The sequence below is a fragment of the Quercus robur genome, chromosome 6, assembly GCF_932294415.1.
Source record: "Quercus robur chromosome 6, dhQueRobu3.1, whole genome shotgun sequence".
NCBI lineage: Eukaryota > Viridiplantae > Streptophyta > Magnoliopsida > Fagales > Fagaceae > Quercus > Quercus robur.
In genome coordinates, this window is record NC_065539.1 from 46,727,192 (window position 1) to 46,743,919 (window position 16,728).

At 35.6% G+C, this 16,728-nt stretch overlaps 2 protein-coding genes across 5 annotated transcripts; both read right to left on the reverse strand.

Moving 5' to 3' along the window:
- Positions 1-3,676: 3,676 nt before the first annotated feature.
- Positions 3,677-6,565, reverse strand: LOC126689082 (uncharacterized). Its single transcript, XM_050384114.1, has 3 exons — positions 6,222-6,565; positions 4,853-4,977; positions 3,677-4,300 (listed from the first exon to the last, which is right to left on the reverse strand). Exons 1-3 carry the CDS (start codon positions 6,382-6,384, stop codon positions 4,019-4,021), a joined length of 570 nt encoding a protein of 189 aa, XP_050240071.1. The 5' UTR covers positions 6,385-6,565; the 3' UTR covers positions 3,677-4,018.
- Positions 6,566-7,764: 1,199 nt separating this feature from the next.
- On the reverse strand, positions 7,765-13,614 carry LOC126689083 (uncharacterized). Of its 4 annotated transcripts, none has more exons than XM_050384118.1 (3): positions 13,420-13,614; positions 11,055-11,885; positions 7,765-10,177 (listed from the first exon to the last, which is right to left on the reverse strand). In XM_050384118.1, the coding sequence occupies exons 2-3, from the start codon at positions 11,883-11,885 to the stop codon at positions 8,396-8,398; spliced, it is 2,613 nt and encodes an 870-aa protein (XP_050240075.1). In that variant the 5' UTR covers positions 13,420-13,614; the 3' UTR covers positions 7,765-8,395. The 4 variants fall into 4 exon arrangements, with proteins under 4 accessions (XP_050240075.1, XP_050240074.1, XP_050240072.1 ...); XM_050384117.1 differs by having other exon boundaries at positions 11,055-11,888; XM_050384115.1 differs by lacking the exon at positions 13,420-13,614 and adding an exon at positions 13,207-13,338 and having other exon boundaries at positions 11,055-11,888.
- Positions 13,615-16,728: the final 3,114 nt, after the last annotated feature.

Below are 16,728 nucleotides of genomic sequence, written 5' to 3' on the forward strand. Positions count from 1 at the left end.
CACCAATAGCCCTGAGTGATGGTTCGGTGGGATAAAGATCTGCCTTCAGTGTGGCTTCCACAAATCCTTTCATGTGACTCCTCAAGGAGTAGTTCTGATGCCTCGGGATGTATGCATAGTAGGTATGGCTCGGAAAAGGAACGCTTGTACAATTTCTAATCCTCGGATAGCCAGAACCAAGGAGCCTTTCTATGTACTTTGTTAGCTTTTGATTTCTCCTCAGGCAGGATATCCTCCTTCAAGAATAGTACTATGGGGTTCATCCAGCTAGGCCCTACCTTAACTTGGTGAACATGAACTACCTCTCTCTTCACGTCATACCCCCCAATTCTTAACGTGATCACCAAAGCATCATCTTGGGGTTATATGGTTCCAACCTTATCTTCATCCGAAAAGCTTAACATCGGTTGGATGCTCACTTTAGCGCTCTTTGGCCTAGAATTTGAGTCCTCGACTGACAGCCGAGCGACTGACATTATTCTGGAGGGACAGGACTCGGTCCTCCCTAGAGCGGCGAAGATGACATTTATTGTGCCTAAAAGAGGTCTTGAAGAAGCATCTCTCCGGGATTCCGAACCTGTCTGGCTCCCCTGACCACTGGAATGATGCAAAAGCTACTTCCACTTTCCCTCTTAGACCGGCTAGTCCAAATGGTCCCACAATTTTCTGCAGTCTTTTGTAGTATGTCCCTAGTCTTGGTGATATTGGCAATAAAGGTTTTGATTGCGCCTCGCGGGGTTTTCTGCCATCTTATTTGGCTGTTTGAAGAATGACCCATTCTTAATCTTCTCCAGAACTTGCTGCACCAGTTCTCGAAACACCACGTTAACCGCCTGAGTATTGTCAGATCCTAACTGCCCAGCGAAGTCCCTCCGAGGTCGATTGTTGTTATATCGGTCCGACCTGAAATCCCTCCTCTCCTGAAGGATAACCTTAGCCTTTCCTTTCCCCTGCTATTGGTTTTCCTCGACCCTCTTATATTTATCAATTCGGTCCATGAGTTGGTGCATGTTGGTGACCGGTTTACTAGTCAGAGATTTCCTTAAACCGTGCTTAGCTAAAAGGCCAACTTTGAAATTACTGATGGCTACGTCATCAAAGTCACCATCTATTTTATTGAACATCTCCCAGTATTTGTCCAAGTATGTCTTCAGGGTCTCCCCTTCTTACATGATAAGGACAATAGGGAATCCAAGGGCCGAAGAACTCTGTTACACGTAATAAAACGAGAGCCAAATGCCTGGGTGAGCTTCTTGAAGGAATCTATGGAATTTGCCCTTAGGCCGTCGAACCATCTTATCGCCACGGGTCCTAGTTTGGATGGGAATACCTTGCACATCAAGGCTTCGTTTTTGGAATGGACAGCCATTTTCTGATTGAAGTGGCTCACATGCTCCGTAGGGTCTATTCGACCATTGTAAATGGTGAACGTTGGCTGATGGAACCACTGAGGAAGTATTACCCTTTCAATCTTGCGCGTAAAAAGGCAACTTGGAAATCTGGTTCAATGCTTTGCTCATAGCATCATTTCCCAAGCTTCTGCGGGGCGAACTCTTGTATCTACGTTTGTGATTGGTGGAGTTCTTGACCTTCGCCTATAACTAGCATTTTCTTCACCCTCAGAGGAAATGTTAGAGTTGGAGGGGGTTCGTTCTCACTTGGCATGGTGCAACTTCTTCTTTAACTGGTCAATCTCCAATTGCATGGCTCTGTTATGTTGCTCTTGAGAGACGTGACTTCCAAGTCGAGAATGGCTTCTGCTTGTATGCGTAGTATGCACGCTGCCCTCTCGATCTCTCATACGTTCAAGATTAAGGAAATCATCTTGTCGTTAGGACCCCATGGAGTATTGCTGATGGGGACCTGATCCTACCATAGTTGACCGTTGCACTCACTATCACACAAGTTCTCCCCACAGACGGCGCCAATTGTAAGGACTGAATTTGATCCTTGGCCCAAAGTGTGATTGGATCCAATCCCAATAGGCCCAGTACAATGAATTTGTAGAGAGTGGGTTTGAGAACTAGACTCTAATGAATGACTTAACAGTTAGGATGGATTTCAAAAGATAAAGGATGGAATGAAGCTCTCTAAGTACATTTGTCCTTGGCCCAATCCGAGGAGATCTGTTCCAGTCTATATTGATTGAAAAAGATTACAGATCTAGTTTAAGCTGTTACAGTGCTCCATTTTACAAATTTCCGATCCTTTCTTTATGGAGGGTCTTTTACATTATATAGTTCCCCTTTGATAATCTTGATGCTACACTTGTTGATCATCTAAGCCACTACTTGAGTGTTTGTCCCATTGGACATCCTTTCTGGCGCTCTGAGTTGGGATAGCTAATGCAGCATTGTTCAGGGGTCTTCTCCACATAAATGCGGCCAAAAAGTTAGCTGCAATGCATTCAATGCGGTGGCAGCAGCTTTATCTTAGATATTTCCTAGCTCCCATTCTTCCAATATGTTCGTAACGCACGCCCCTAGTAAAGGAGTTTCCTGGAAGGTAACTTTGAGTGATAGGATATGCATTTGATCTGTGCCTGACTTATCCGAGGAGATATTCCTTCTCGAACCACCTTTTCCAACCTTTCCACTTGCATGTTACTTAGGAGACTCTGAACTTAATACTCTCACTACCGTTTATTCGTCCTCGGACTAATTAACGTTCTTGGCCAAGGCCCAATATACGATTTTGGGCTCTTATCCCTACAATACTCATGAAGAAATCACATTTATCTTTTCATCAATTGTTTATTGTTATAGAATGACATGCACATTATTACTTTTGGTAATGACACGATTAAGTTGAAACTTGATTACTTTGAATTAAGTGGTAATTAAAATAAATCTAGAATTGATAAAAGACTTACGCCTGGTGCGTATGGAATAAGATTCAAGTTTAGATTAATTAGAAATTTACACTTATTAAAAAAAAATACTAATTAGTAATTTACACTTAAAAAAAAATTTAAAAAAAAAAAAAAAAAAAAAAAACCCTTAGTAATTTATGAGATGTGTTTTTTGACAAATCCATTGTATGATCACATTGTGTACTTATATCCTTCATCCTAGCAAACTATCAAAAGATGGTAAAAAATCAATAGAGATGTCATTTATAAAATGTCTATATTATATATATATATATATATATCTGGTATTATAAAGTAATATGTAGAACATGAATTTATAGATTGGATGGTAAATTGCATTCACTTAAAATGAAATTTGATCAGCACATTTAGAATTTAAAATGAAATTTGATATATACATTTAGAATAAAGGGAATCTGCAATCTTACTATGGGATTTTCTAAATATTAGTCAAATAAAACATTATTAAATGGTGTATAACAAAAAAATGACATCAAGAATTAATTGATCCTATATACATGTTTTGCATGTTATAAGGTCACGTAGCCTATGGCCTTGTTTCAGGTTGCTCCATTTCTGGCAAATTCTATGGCTTTAACACTATCTTGTTGAATTTGCCTGTAATGTGCATAAGCAGCATAACATGTCCAAATCTATCCGAATTCAATGACTCAATTGCACGACATAACACAATGCTCCTCTCACAATGAAAGGAAGTTAAGAAAATTTATTGCAATTGAGTGCACCCGGTTACACTCACAGATAGAGATGGAGAATATAAAGAATGCTTCTAATCAATAATCGTAGAATAAGTATCGTATATGTTGTTCAATAATCTCATGCAACTGGAAAGGGTTCCCCAATTGTGAATCCAAACAACAAATTCTCATTTTTTGGGCTAACATCAGATGTCCCAACAAGGTTCAAGAAATTATGGTGTCCTTCACCACACATACACGTGAAAATCATACAAAATTTCTTAGAGATCAAATAGAAACTGATAGCTGGAAGTTTCTGATTCATGCTCTATATAATCAGGATTTCAGGTTAAAAAAACTTCATGAAACCTTCAAATCCCTATTAGAATCATCCCTTATTCAACAAAAAAATTGTTAGTTTGTAAGATAAAGTGAAAACTACTGATCTTCATACACTGTTTTCTGATTTACTGCTGTCCTCTGGAGGCATGGATAGGAACTGCACAATCCTTTGAACCTGCACAACATCAACTCGGAATTTTTCAGCAATCTGTTGGATATCCATAGGTCCCTCATGGTCAGCAGCCTTGCCTTGGTGCAGGAAAATAATTTGGCGAAGTTGTGCTACATTCAGAGTTCCTGGAGGGGCAGGCGTTTCCTCATAGCCAGAATCAGGTTTTGTATTTCGCAGTTTCGGCATGGGCCTATCATACCTTTCTCCCACAGCTGCCTGTAATATTAGTATACAAATTAACTACCCCAAGCATTTATCAATGACCGTGAGGCATTCAATAGGCCCTCACACACAATCCAATGAGTTGGATCAAAGTGGACAAAAATTACACAGCACCAAATATACATATACTGTAATAGTAATATGTTGCCTCGTTCAAGTAGGCATATGATGATCCAGTCAAATGGAACAAAGCCATTATAAATCACAGGTAAGCAATTTTCTGTGTGCATGAAATTAAAAGACTTTTATCAAAGACAATGTGCATTAAGAAAATAGTCAAGCATCAATATCTATACAATATCCTCAAAGTGCACAAACCTTTTTCTCAATATTCAATGCAATTAAGCAGCATCAAATTGCACCACCTAATTCATTACATGAACCCTTTTTTTTTGGGGGGGGGGGGGGGGGTGGTGTAGATTTTTTCAGATTGGTAAATCCTATATTTGAAAGCAAAATCAGACAATAGTTTTGGACAAATATAAGTCTTCAAATAGTTCTTAAAAAAAGAAGTTTCACAAAGACAAGCACCTTGCATTAACTCACCTCACCCATCTCAAGTTTCCCTCCAGGCTTTGATCTAATTCTACCAGTCATTTGACTAAGCATGGCATCATATTTTGGATCTCGTACTTCAAGGACATTGTCAGGATTGATTTTTGGGTTACCATCTAAAAGAAAGCAGAAATGAAACCATCAATCTGCATAAAATGAATTCAGTACACAATCCTAATAATCATATACTATAAGTCAAGACACATGCACGCATATATATAATCACACAAGCGCATATGGGATTGGGAGGGGGTGGGGGGGGGGGGGGGGGGGGGAATGACTGCACTAACAGATCAATTTCAAAGCACTTATCTGGATATTTTATTGTAAATTTCTAACGCGATTTAACATGACGCATAAAGATTCACATCTCCAAAACAATGAAGCAATACAACAGTAACTATTAATTCTTTAAGAAGCTACTTAAAAATGAAACAGAATGTGTGTGCACAAATGTTAAATGTAATCATTCTTCATCCTCGATTACTATACATGTGTGTGTGTGAGTGCGTGAGCGTCCTGCCTCAAATGTCACTTCTTTCTCCTTAATAATGGGATGGAGGCTAAGGTTGTGGGTTCAAGTCCCAAAGGAACCAGGGTACGTGTTTAACTTACAAACAATATTTTATTTTTTTATTGTTGTTCCTATATACCTATAGGAAAAGTTAATGGATTCCTTTAGAGCATTGGTTTAAGAAATATTTTTAGAAACTTTTTTATGGGAAAAGAAAAAAGTAATTGACATTTTTGTCAGTAATCAAAACTTTCCTAAAATGGTATATTAATAAATGTCCTAAGGGCACCCGCCTACTTATATACATGTATAATATAAAATTATAAATACATAGATACACATCCATCAAACTGCTTAGCCCGTTAGGGGTGAATGTCCCTAAATTGCCCGGGCAACTAGTTCTGGCAAGTGGGGTTAGTTGTTCGTAGGTTTTACTAGCTAGAGGCGAGTCCATTGGACTCTTCTTTATAGAAAATGTTCCCAATGCTTGGCTAAGTAGAGTCCCTAAAATCAATTATAGCACAAAAATAACAAACCCCATTGGAAGAAATGCATAAATTTATATAACCAAATGATAATTACATTGCTAACGCTTCGTTTGGTTGATAAGAAAATAAACTATGATTAATCGCTAACCGTCCCAAAAGCTTAAGCCCATAACAAAAAAAATGATAAATTTAATCACTTAGAACACTACTATTCTATCAAAAGGAAAAGAAATGAACAAAAAATACTACTTCTTTCTCTTGAAATTCCACCACAAATCTGACAAACTCAAAGCTCAAAATAAAAATCCGAATTCATGAAAAACGAGAATAAAAGCTCTAGTTTTCGAAGCTCACTGACCAGCATCAATATCGACGGCCCTCGAGATCTTCGACACGTCAATGGGACCCACTACCGGTGGCTGGCGATCGACGACGGTTTTCGGCTTTGACGACGCCATTGGCTCGATATTCGGCGAAGATGCTTTAATTCTGCCAGATGCTCGACGAAATGCCTGACCCATTTTTTCTTTCTCACGGAAAAATGGTTCTTTAGCTATGATTTAACATACAGAGCTTTTCGTATGAGGAATTCTTTGATTATCAATGAAAAAAACCCTAGGATTTGAGATTTTGAGACAGGAAGAAGAAGGCCATGGAGGACTGAAGCTGAGAGTTATGCAGTAGCGTGTCCTCTATAAGTACAACTCTCTTTATTAAGCTGGAAGGAGTGACACGTGGCTTGTTGTATAGTGGGCCACGTATATGTTTTCCTTCTTACTCGGTTGGTCTTATGGACTCCTTAGTTCCACGCAGGCGATTTTATCTCGGTCATGTTAGTTTGTTACTAATGTAATTTTTTAATATATATATTATTATCCTTTTTTTTTTTTTTTTTGGGTTGAGCGAGAGGAAGGGCTAGTGGAATCTAAATCCGAACCCAAACCACGGTGGGACAAGAGATGGGTGTCAATTGGGCTGCAAGATGAGCGTTTTGTCTTGTTTTTATTTGATCTTTAAGGTAGGCAAAACTTGGGAGAGACAAAAGAAAGACAGATTAAGTACGAGACAAGTTAGAAGTAGTTATTATAATAAGGTGGCTATTAGAGGGAGAGAAAAATAGATGATTTGTGAATGACTAGAAAAACATATGTTTTGATATTGACAATAGAATATGTAAAAAAAAAAAAAAAATTTATATATACAAGTCCACTATACAACACCAAATAATGCTTTAGGTTTAATGTCTTAAGTTTCAAAACTTGCAGTTGACACTTTAAACTTTTGAATTGCTATTATTTGGTCCCTTAAGTTCTTAAACTTTCAAATTTGTACCATTTTGGGACTTTCAAATTTAAATTTTATTCTTAGTTTTAAAACAAAATGGTGTCTTTTATGATAATTAATGATCAACAGTTTTTTCTTAAAAAAAAAAAAAAAAAAAAAAAAAAACAGAAAAGGGATATGTAAGTTAATATTGAAAAACCAAATTTGAAAATAAACCGAATAATTCGTTAAAAGCCTATGATCTATTTATTTTTTCTCTAAAAATATCAAACCATATTAGAATTGTCTGATTTTTAATGTGAAGTTATTTTGATAAAAGAAAAAAACCACATTTTTTTTTTCCATTTTTGCACTTAATAATTCAACAGTTTTGATAACTATGGTTAAAAGTGTAACAAGATGCTCTGGCAAATGAGTTAACAGTAACTATTATTGTGCTCATGCAGAAGGATTTGCACAGCGGGTTTGGAGTAGTAATTTTTGAAAGGCTTAACTTAAATCAAGTTGAATTGATGTCTAGCTTTTTTGGCAAGTAACATTGCTGTATGCACCGTTGAAGTCAGCTTGAAAAACAGGAACAAGTGAACAACCCGGTGCTCTATTTTTGGGCAAAGAAATTGCAATAAATCAAGTTCTCTTCCCATTTCATGCAGTTAACTTTTTAACCAACAGGACACAACAGAAATTATAACTCATTTGGACGTAGCAAATGTTGATACAAAACACCTGTACTCGTTTTATCAGCTTGGACCACTATGGACTACTGTATTGCATAGATGCAGAAGCTTGCTCAGAAATTAGCAGTGAAACAGCGACATGTAATTTAGGATGAGAATGGAGACTAGAGCAGCAACTAATAACTAAGCATAGCCACTGCAAATTGAAGTAAAGAAATGGAGCCCTATTCTATCACATGTTGAATTGACAAGTATCTTCTACTCTAGTTTTGTTTTCCCGATTCTCAGTACCTCTGATCAGAGCAGACTTGTCTAATGAAAACCACGTCTAGGAAGTCAATTTGCAACATATTTCATTTGTGAAATAGGTAACTGAAGCTGCAAATGATGAACCAGTTAGATAAGTGAAGGAAATGAAGGGTCATGGTTGCAGGTGAGAGAGGTAAGCATTCTTCAGAGCATAGAAGCACAACAACAAACGCCAGTTAAGTCCATTCTCATGTTGTCCCTCATGACATCAGCAGCTTAACAATTCAGAAACCCAAGACATTGTGAATCTTTGCCCTTTGAGTCAAACTTGAAGCTTGGTCAACATGTCACTATTATTTTGACACATCCCATTTGCCATTTCCTCAACTTTGAAATCCACCATACTATTACCAAAATTCTCGGTAGCTCTCACTTTACCACGAGCACGTCGAGAAGGTCTTAACATTGAAGTTTCTCGTGATGAGGCATCTCTGCTCTTTCGCTTCTGCTTTGGGTCTAGATATCCAAAAGCAAGAGCTTCCAGTGCTTTAGTGGTCAGTGGTCGGCTCCTAGTGCTCTGTCTCCGGTTATTTATGTTAGGCTGCTGCTCAGAATTGGCCACATATTCTGAGGGTTTCACCTCATTGGGATTATCTGGCTCATTGCTCATTTGATCATGTTTTCTCTCTTTTGTTTCTGTCATGAAAGGCTCATCAGCCTCAACATCTGGAGGAATAGGTAAGTTCAAGTCAATCAACGTCCTGGGTTGAGGTCCTTCATGATGATCTTCAGCAGCAAAACAGGTACCACCTAGGATGCCTTCGCTACTGATGCTTATGCTGCCTTTAGACAAGCTGGCTGATAATTTCTTCTCCTGAGACATATCCATTTTAGAAACAACTTTCTCACTAAAATCAGGATTTTTTGCAAAACCACTGGCCTTCTCTGGGTTTAATGGATCACCTCCCAAGTTGTTGAGTTTGCTGAGGTTTGTCTCTGAGCGACCAAAAGCATTTAATTTCCGGTGTCGTTTTGCAATAGGAGGTAAATGATCTTTTTTGTCTGGTCCCATTCCCTGGCTCAATTGGCACTTTTTACCTTTCCTTGGCTGTGTGTCACTGCACATAATGGTCTTCTGGTCACAGGAGATATTAGCAGGTAAATTAGTATGATCATGGCCATTGACCTGAAACACCTCATTGGAAGCATTATTTTCTAAACCTGTCCCGTTAAAAGAGGTTCCTGGGTCAAAATTTTTATTCATGGCTCTGGGCTTATCTCTATCAGAGTACAAGGTGTCAGCAGAGTCAGATTTATCTGTTGGCTTCTCTGAATCATCCTCATCATCTTCTTCAGAATCACTTCCAGAGGCCAAAGTGTTCATAACTCCAGATGGCAAGCTTCTCAGTTCTCTCACCTTGGTTGCTTTTCCATTAGCCAAACTTGTATCCACAACAGTAAACGTCATGGCATCTGTGCTGCGATTAGGAGTTCGTGGCTTGAGATAACAGTGGCGCTGCTGATCAGGGAAATCTTCTTTGTCCAGTTTTGTTTCATCAGTCCGGCCATTTTCTTCTTTGCTTCTATAGTCATTATCTACTCCAATTTCAAGCTCAAGAAGCCCTGGGTCCAAAGCAACTTTACTCAGGACATCACTAACAGAATCAAAGTAGTCGTTACCCTTCACTAGTTTCCTTCTTGAAAACTTCTTAATACCAGGGATAAGAAAGACCAAAGAATGCTTGGAACTAGTGGCACAACCATTACTATTGGGCTGCTCAGAGTGCCATCCTCTTGCAAGCAAACGGGGCCAAACTGCTTCCCAGAAGAGGTCATTTGATCGAGTTTTGCTTAGCCGGAAGCCTCCTGTAAGAAAGTTGGCAATTTCCAAGGTTGTAAGTGTGGAGCAAGCCTTGCCAACTGGTATTTCTGGGTGGACAGGAAAAACTTGAGTGGACTTCAAAGGCTCCATATTGCCTGTGAGATCCTGCTTCCCTTTACCAATTCCGACTGCTTCGACAAGAGCATTCAACCCAACTGAAGCCTTTAAAGTGAATACATATTCTTCTAGTAACATCCTTCCCTCTCCAAATGCCTTTGAAACCTGCCAACAAGTTGAAGTTTATGTATACATGTAAATGTAAAAATTTTGTGGGGTGGTTATAGATTGAAGTTTATTATAAAAATGACAAAATACTGAAGTTTATTATAAAAATGACAAAATACTACGGAGATAGATAAATGGAGAAAAAGACGAAATTCGTTAGAGCAAATGACAGGTATAGTATGTACTGCATTTAAAATGGCCTTCATCAAGAGAGGCCGTTTCGCAAGAATTCTTGAGAGAGGATTTCACAGAAACTTGAAGTTTGAGCAAAGTGAACATTAAAAATTTTAATCTGTAAAACCAGTTAGTGAAACATTCATACATTGTGATCCTTAAAACACTAAGAAATTTTTACCAGAGAGCCAGTTCTGTGCATAAAATTGACACAATTTGATTAACAAAAATCATGTTTATATACAGGTGATTGGAAAGAATATTCAATATAAAAAATGCAAGTTGATAGATTCACACTCTCATACAATCACATTTACCATAAAACAAACAGTGTGACATATCTTTAGTGTACTTAGGACATAATGGTGAGAATTCTGAAAACTGCAAGAAACTGCAGAGGTGTGTACAAAAGGAACCTAACCAGAAAACTAAAGAAAAAACAAAAATCTAAAGGTGTCAATACGGGAGTTTAGAATTTTAACCACCTAAAGAAACATTAATTACTATTGTTTGTTGCTTAACAATCTTAAGCTAAAAAAATGCAACAGTGATAAGATTCTGACAACTAGCGCCCATGCAATTAGAAGAATACTTCTAAATCGAATTCAGCATTTTCACCTTGTTATGCATTTTGGCATGTAATTTGGAAATCTTAGCATTTTAAAATTTTTAATAACGTCCATAAGAACTTCAGAAATACCTCCATTAAAGTATTTTGGCATTCCTCTGACACACGGGAAAGCAATCGAGATAAAAATTCCTGTAGCCTTAATCCTGTAAAAATTCGTTGTCCATATATACATCTTCTGCTTCTTAGTTTCCGGCATTCTGCCCATCTATGGTATCTATCAGACCTATAAAATTTCCCATAATAGAATGACAGTATATCTCCCATCTTTTTACTCCCAATAAATCTCTTCACCAGAGCAAGGTTCTTCCCAAAAATATATAAACCAAGGATGAAACTGGCCTCTTCTGTATCACTCCACAAGTCACCCAAGGATCCAGGAACTGGACGGTAGTCTTTGCCTCTACCCATATCATGAAATTCTATCTTCATTTCATGTTGCTTAGCCACATTCGTTGATTCCATCAAGTTAATCCCATTGTCTACTGTACTGTTTGTAGGCTCAGCTTTAGGTTCTAACTTGTCACCTTCCAAAAAAATGTGGGTCTCTCTGATGCATTCAGTTCCTCGAGACTCGTCTTTGTTGAATACTTCAGTTGAACCACCAAATGCTTCCTTTGATTCATTTTTAATATACTCAACTTCATCACTGATCCACATCATAGGTACAGCCAATCCCACTAGAAAATCATGGGGTCTTTCAGCTGGGTTCTTTGTAAGCCAGAGATACTCAGATCCTGAAATCAGTAGTGGAATTTCAACCTGATATTCATCACCCATTCGAGGAAATTCCTGTGGTTCTCCAAAGACATCGTATGCAACAGAGCTTTCTGGAGAAAGCGATTGCTCATCAAATGCATCCTCAATGCAATCCCCACGGTCAATGACTTGAACTGAATCCATCTGCTAAAGAATTAAATAAACCAATAAGGTTATTTGGTTTATAGAAACAAAATATGAGGCAAGAATGTAACTTCCTTCCCCCACCCCCACAGACTAGAAATCACACAAGGAAATCGAGAATTACATAGACCTTTTTCCCAAGAGAAAATATAAACACATCTGGTAGTCTCACATTTTTGGCCTCATGATGTTTCCATACTAAATCAGTAGCAAACAATAGAGATAAAGCAAACTATGTAAGATACCTTGCAACAAATATCTATCCTTTTTTTGTTTTTTTTTTTTATTGCACAAATTGTCTTACCAAATCTATGAAAATGCTGGCACCTTTAAATGAGTCCTCAAAGGAAATAAAATACAATGCCATAGCTTATCTGGTACATTTAAAGATCTACGCTTGTCTCTGAACCTTTGCTCTCAAATATAATTAGCAGTTCTCCACAATGTGAAGAAACCAAAATCTAGTAAAAAAACAAAATATATAAAATGATTCGACTACCCTGGTTTGAGATATTAATATTGTTATTCCATCTTATATAATCACCAAAATTGTTAGTTTCTGTTCAGAACAAACATTAAGATGCCAAATATCTTAATCAATAGAAAATAAATTCAAAACCAATCAAAAGATTTCTAGAAATTCAACTGCGATATACAAATTCCAATAACTCATGAGAATACATACAAGATTACAATTTTGCTTCCACCACAAAACAAAAGACTATATACCAACTTCCATAACAGAAAATACATCCCCAACTAAACAATAACAAATAACTTCAAATATCACTGACGAGTTACAAACAGATTGTATTGCCGCAAACCCAGAACAAAAATAATGAACCCCAGATCCATTTTCCAACCAAAAACAAAAATTGAAGCAACCCCACATCCAAAAGATAAAAATTTTACACAAAAATATCAGAACCCAGTAACCACATTTATCTCAATTATTAAACCCAGCATAATATTAACCAAAAAAAAAAAACAGCAACACTGACAGCTTCCAAAACCAGCAAGAAAAGAAACAGACCCCAAAAGGAAAAAAAGTACAACAAGCACCAAGACAACACAAATAGAATTCCAATATGATCCTCCCATAAACAAAACCAAAAAAAAAAAAAAAAAGACTTATTTACACAACAAGAAACAGTTACAAACTCAGAACTTAGTTCAACTACATTAAACCCGTACAACAAGCGAAGCAGCAAAACACACACACAGAAGTCTTTATTATTATTATTTTTTATTACTTATTTTTACTATAGCTACATGGATTAACATAGAGCAAAGAAGCAGAAACGCACGTGAAGAAGCAAACCTGAGAAAATGGGTGTTCATGGTTTTGCTTCGATTGGCAACTCATAGATTAAAAAAATAGAAAATAAAAACAAAACGTGAACATAGTCACATACACACACTTTATTTTTTTGTAGAGAGAGAAAGTAAAAGTGTAAAACATACGCACAAAAAAATACACATACACATACACACACAATACAAACATAGAATAGAGAGAGAGAGAGAGTTGTACCTGGGCTTAAGGCTAAGAAGAGAGAGAGAGAGAGCTTAATAAGCTTTCATGAGCACGAAAGCTGAATCTGAAAGAAGACTTAGCTCTTAAAAAGCCTAAAGCGAAAGCCAAAAAAAATACGAGAAGTCTCTCTCAGAGAGAAAAAATAAAAACTCAGAGAAAGAGAGAGCGAACGAGACGAGAATGAGAGAGAGAGAGAGCGAGAGAGAGAATAATAATATACGAGTTTTGGTTTTTAGAGAGAGAGAGAGAGAGAGAGCGAGAGAGAGGGGTGTGGGCTCTCTGTACGAAAGTGATATTCTGTCCACGCGCGGATGTAGGAGCGTGGTTTTGATTTGCAGCATTAGACGACGCGTGGCACTTGTCAGATTCCACTGCGATCAAATCGACTCGGAACCGGTACACGAGTACTTCTTCTCGTCTTCCAATAGCATTGCGCCACGTCTTGCCTTTTTAACACTCAATTTTGCTAACCAAAAAAGACCATGCATGTTAAAAAAAAAAAAAAAAAAAATTAACAAAAAAAAATTATTTCGTAGTTATTACAATAATTGAAGAATTTGTTCTTCTCGTTTGGGAAAACTGACATTCCCATCATCATTTTTACGTGCACGGTGCACCTCACTCTGATTATAGGGAAAAGTTTGATTTAATAAATAATTTTATAATTTTTTATGAAAAAATAAAAAAAATAATGGTATTAAATTTTTTTTTTCTAAAATAATTTATTAATATACTTTAAGGGCACCCGTTAACAAGATTCTTTATTATATTAATTCATAACATGTTATTTTAATAAAAGAAGTGTTTACAATATTTCTACAACACTTTTAAAATAAATTTAAAGTGATAAATTGTTACTGGTTCTAATTTAAACACATTACTTAAATTATTTTTTGACTTATTAGTAACAACTAATAATAACCCACAACTTAAGATTTGTTGCTAAAATATTGTGGATATAATATTTCTTCGATACTTTTGCCTAACTAGAACTATTGAAGCATTAAATGACATAAAATTTTCCATAATTATTGTCATATGCATGATAAAAACATAAGGACATAAAAACTAGTAGTTGCATGTGGTGGATTTATATAACAGTTACTTTTGATCATAATTTATCAGCTTAAGAAATAAAATTGTCCCTTACATTGTTTTAATAAAAGTGATATCGATAATAATATGAAAATAATATTGCATTAATCTTGACACTTTAGTGTTTGTTTATAGAAACAAAACTTCTTTTTTAAATAGCTAATTTTTTTTCACACATTAACCGATTTGTCTCATACTTAACAAATAGGTTATCGAGAAATTACATGATACCAAATAGACCATTTAGTACTAAATTGTAAATTTTTTTTTTGTTTTTGTTTTCCTAATGTTAATATTCTAAGTATAAGGTAGTAAAAAGTTTGAATTTTTGTTTTTGTTTTGTTTTCTCTGCGAATTAGTTTGATTGGAACAAAGAACATTACTTTCTAATCTACCAGTTTTATTACCTACCAATCCCGATACATCAAAATATCATTAATTTTGTGATAATTGTTAAAAATTTTGTGTAAGTACGAAGTACATTTATTGTTTAGGAATGAACAAATGCTAGGACGTTTTGTTTGGTGTGAGTGTCACATCGTATTGTTTGCTACAACGAAGCTAATATAGGAGCAGGGAAGTTGTTTTCGGAGAATTTCCCACGCGCCCATAGCACGTCACGATAACGATCTTGTTTTGAATTGGATTTTATTTTCTTGAATTACCAAACTACCCACTTTGAGACTTTTCTTTATTAATAAGTCGTTATAAATAAGATATTATTATTGGGATGGAAATTGATTTGATTTGATTTTTTAATGAATTATTTATTGGGGAAATAATCATTTGGAAAACCTTTTTTTTTTTTTTTTTAACTTATATTGTTGTTTGCCCTAGCTCAAATTCCTTGTAAGGAAATCTCAGCTTTAAATACACGTGAGGGTTCCAACTGAGTCACTTAGCTAACTCGGGTGCATTTGGGTTTTTTTAAGCCATAAAATAAAAGTTAGGTTAGGTAGGACTTTCATGTTGGGTTGGTTTATTACAAACTCATAAATACTACTAGTAGTTTTCATCAAAAAAAAAAAAAAAAAAAAAAATGACTAGTAGTAGAAAAATTGTGTAATTAAAAGAGAAAAGGTATTGTTGTTGCTGGGTTATAGAGTAAAGACTTATAAGAGGTGTGACGTATTTACGTACATAATATTTTTATAACAAATCTTAAGTAGTAAGCTGTTATTGATTTTAATTGAATACACTATTGAAATTATTTTTTTACCTGCTAGTAACAACTAGTAATAGAATTGTTGTGAAAGTTTTATGGACTTAGTATTTTTCGTTATAGTTTCTCATATTTTATTTTATTTTTTTTTTAATTTGATTTTTAAGGATAGTTAAGCAATTGAATGTGTTCCATAAGTTTATTGCAAAAAATTGAGTCACATGACATCTAAACCACCGGCCATGATTTGAAATTCTTATATCATATTAATTAAGAAAGGGTCAAATTGCAACTAATGGTATAGATATAACTTATAATCATTTGTTTATATGAACGTGAGAATTGTATATGTTTAGATTAAATGATTAAATCCACTAATTTTTAATAGTTTAAATTTTTAGGATAATTAGTACTTAATCAGATTATCAAAGTAGAAGGTCTTGAGTATTGATAAAAGAAAGGTTTTTGCATGATTTGACCGTTTACTTAAATTTATTCCATCCTAGAAAGAATTGGAAATCCAATTTCATTTTCTTAACCCTCTCTAAATTCAAGTTAAAGCAAGAACAAAAATGAAAACAAACTTAAGCCTTGGGCATCCTACATGTGAAGGTGGTGCAGCCAACTCTCTTTGTCTCATTTTTTGTTTTCTTATTGGCTAAGTCAAGCTATTATCATGAACATAAAAAATACAATAAACACAAAAATTAATATATTAATCTAGTGATGACTTAATTTTTTTTTTTTTTTTTTTTTTTTTTTTTTTTTTTTTTTAAATTTTGACTTGAATACGTTGATGCATCACGCATCATAATTATGCATGAGAATAAAGGAGTAAAAAACGGATATCTCTTTCTATCTACTCTCGTTGAGATTATAAAAATCGAGTGTAGATCTCATCCAAGCAAACTAGCCAAAACATATGTTAAGAATAATATTAAGGCAATTAGTTTTATTTTGGTTTAATTAGACACTAGTATTTATCAGCCAACAACACAGTTCCTTTGAATTTTTTGGCCAAACAATTTGGATGTTGAAATGAATGCAGG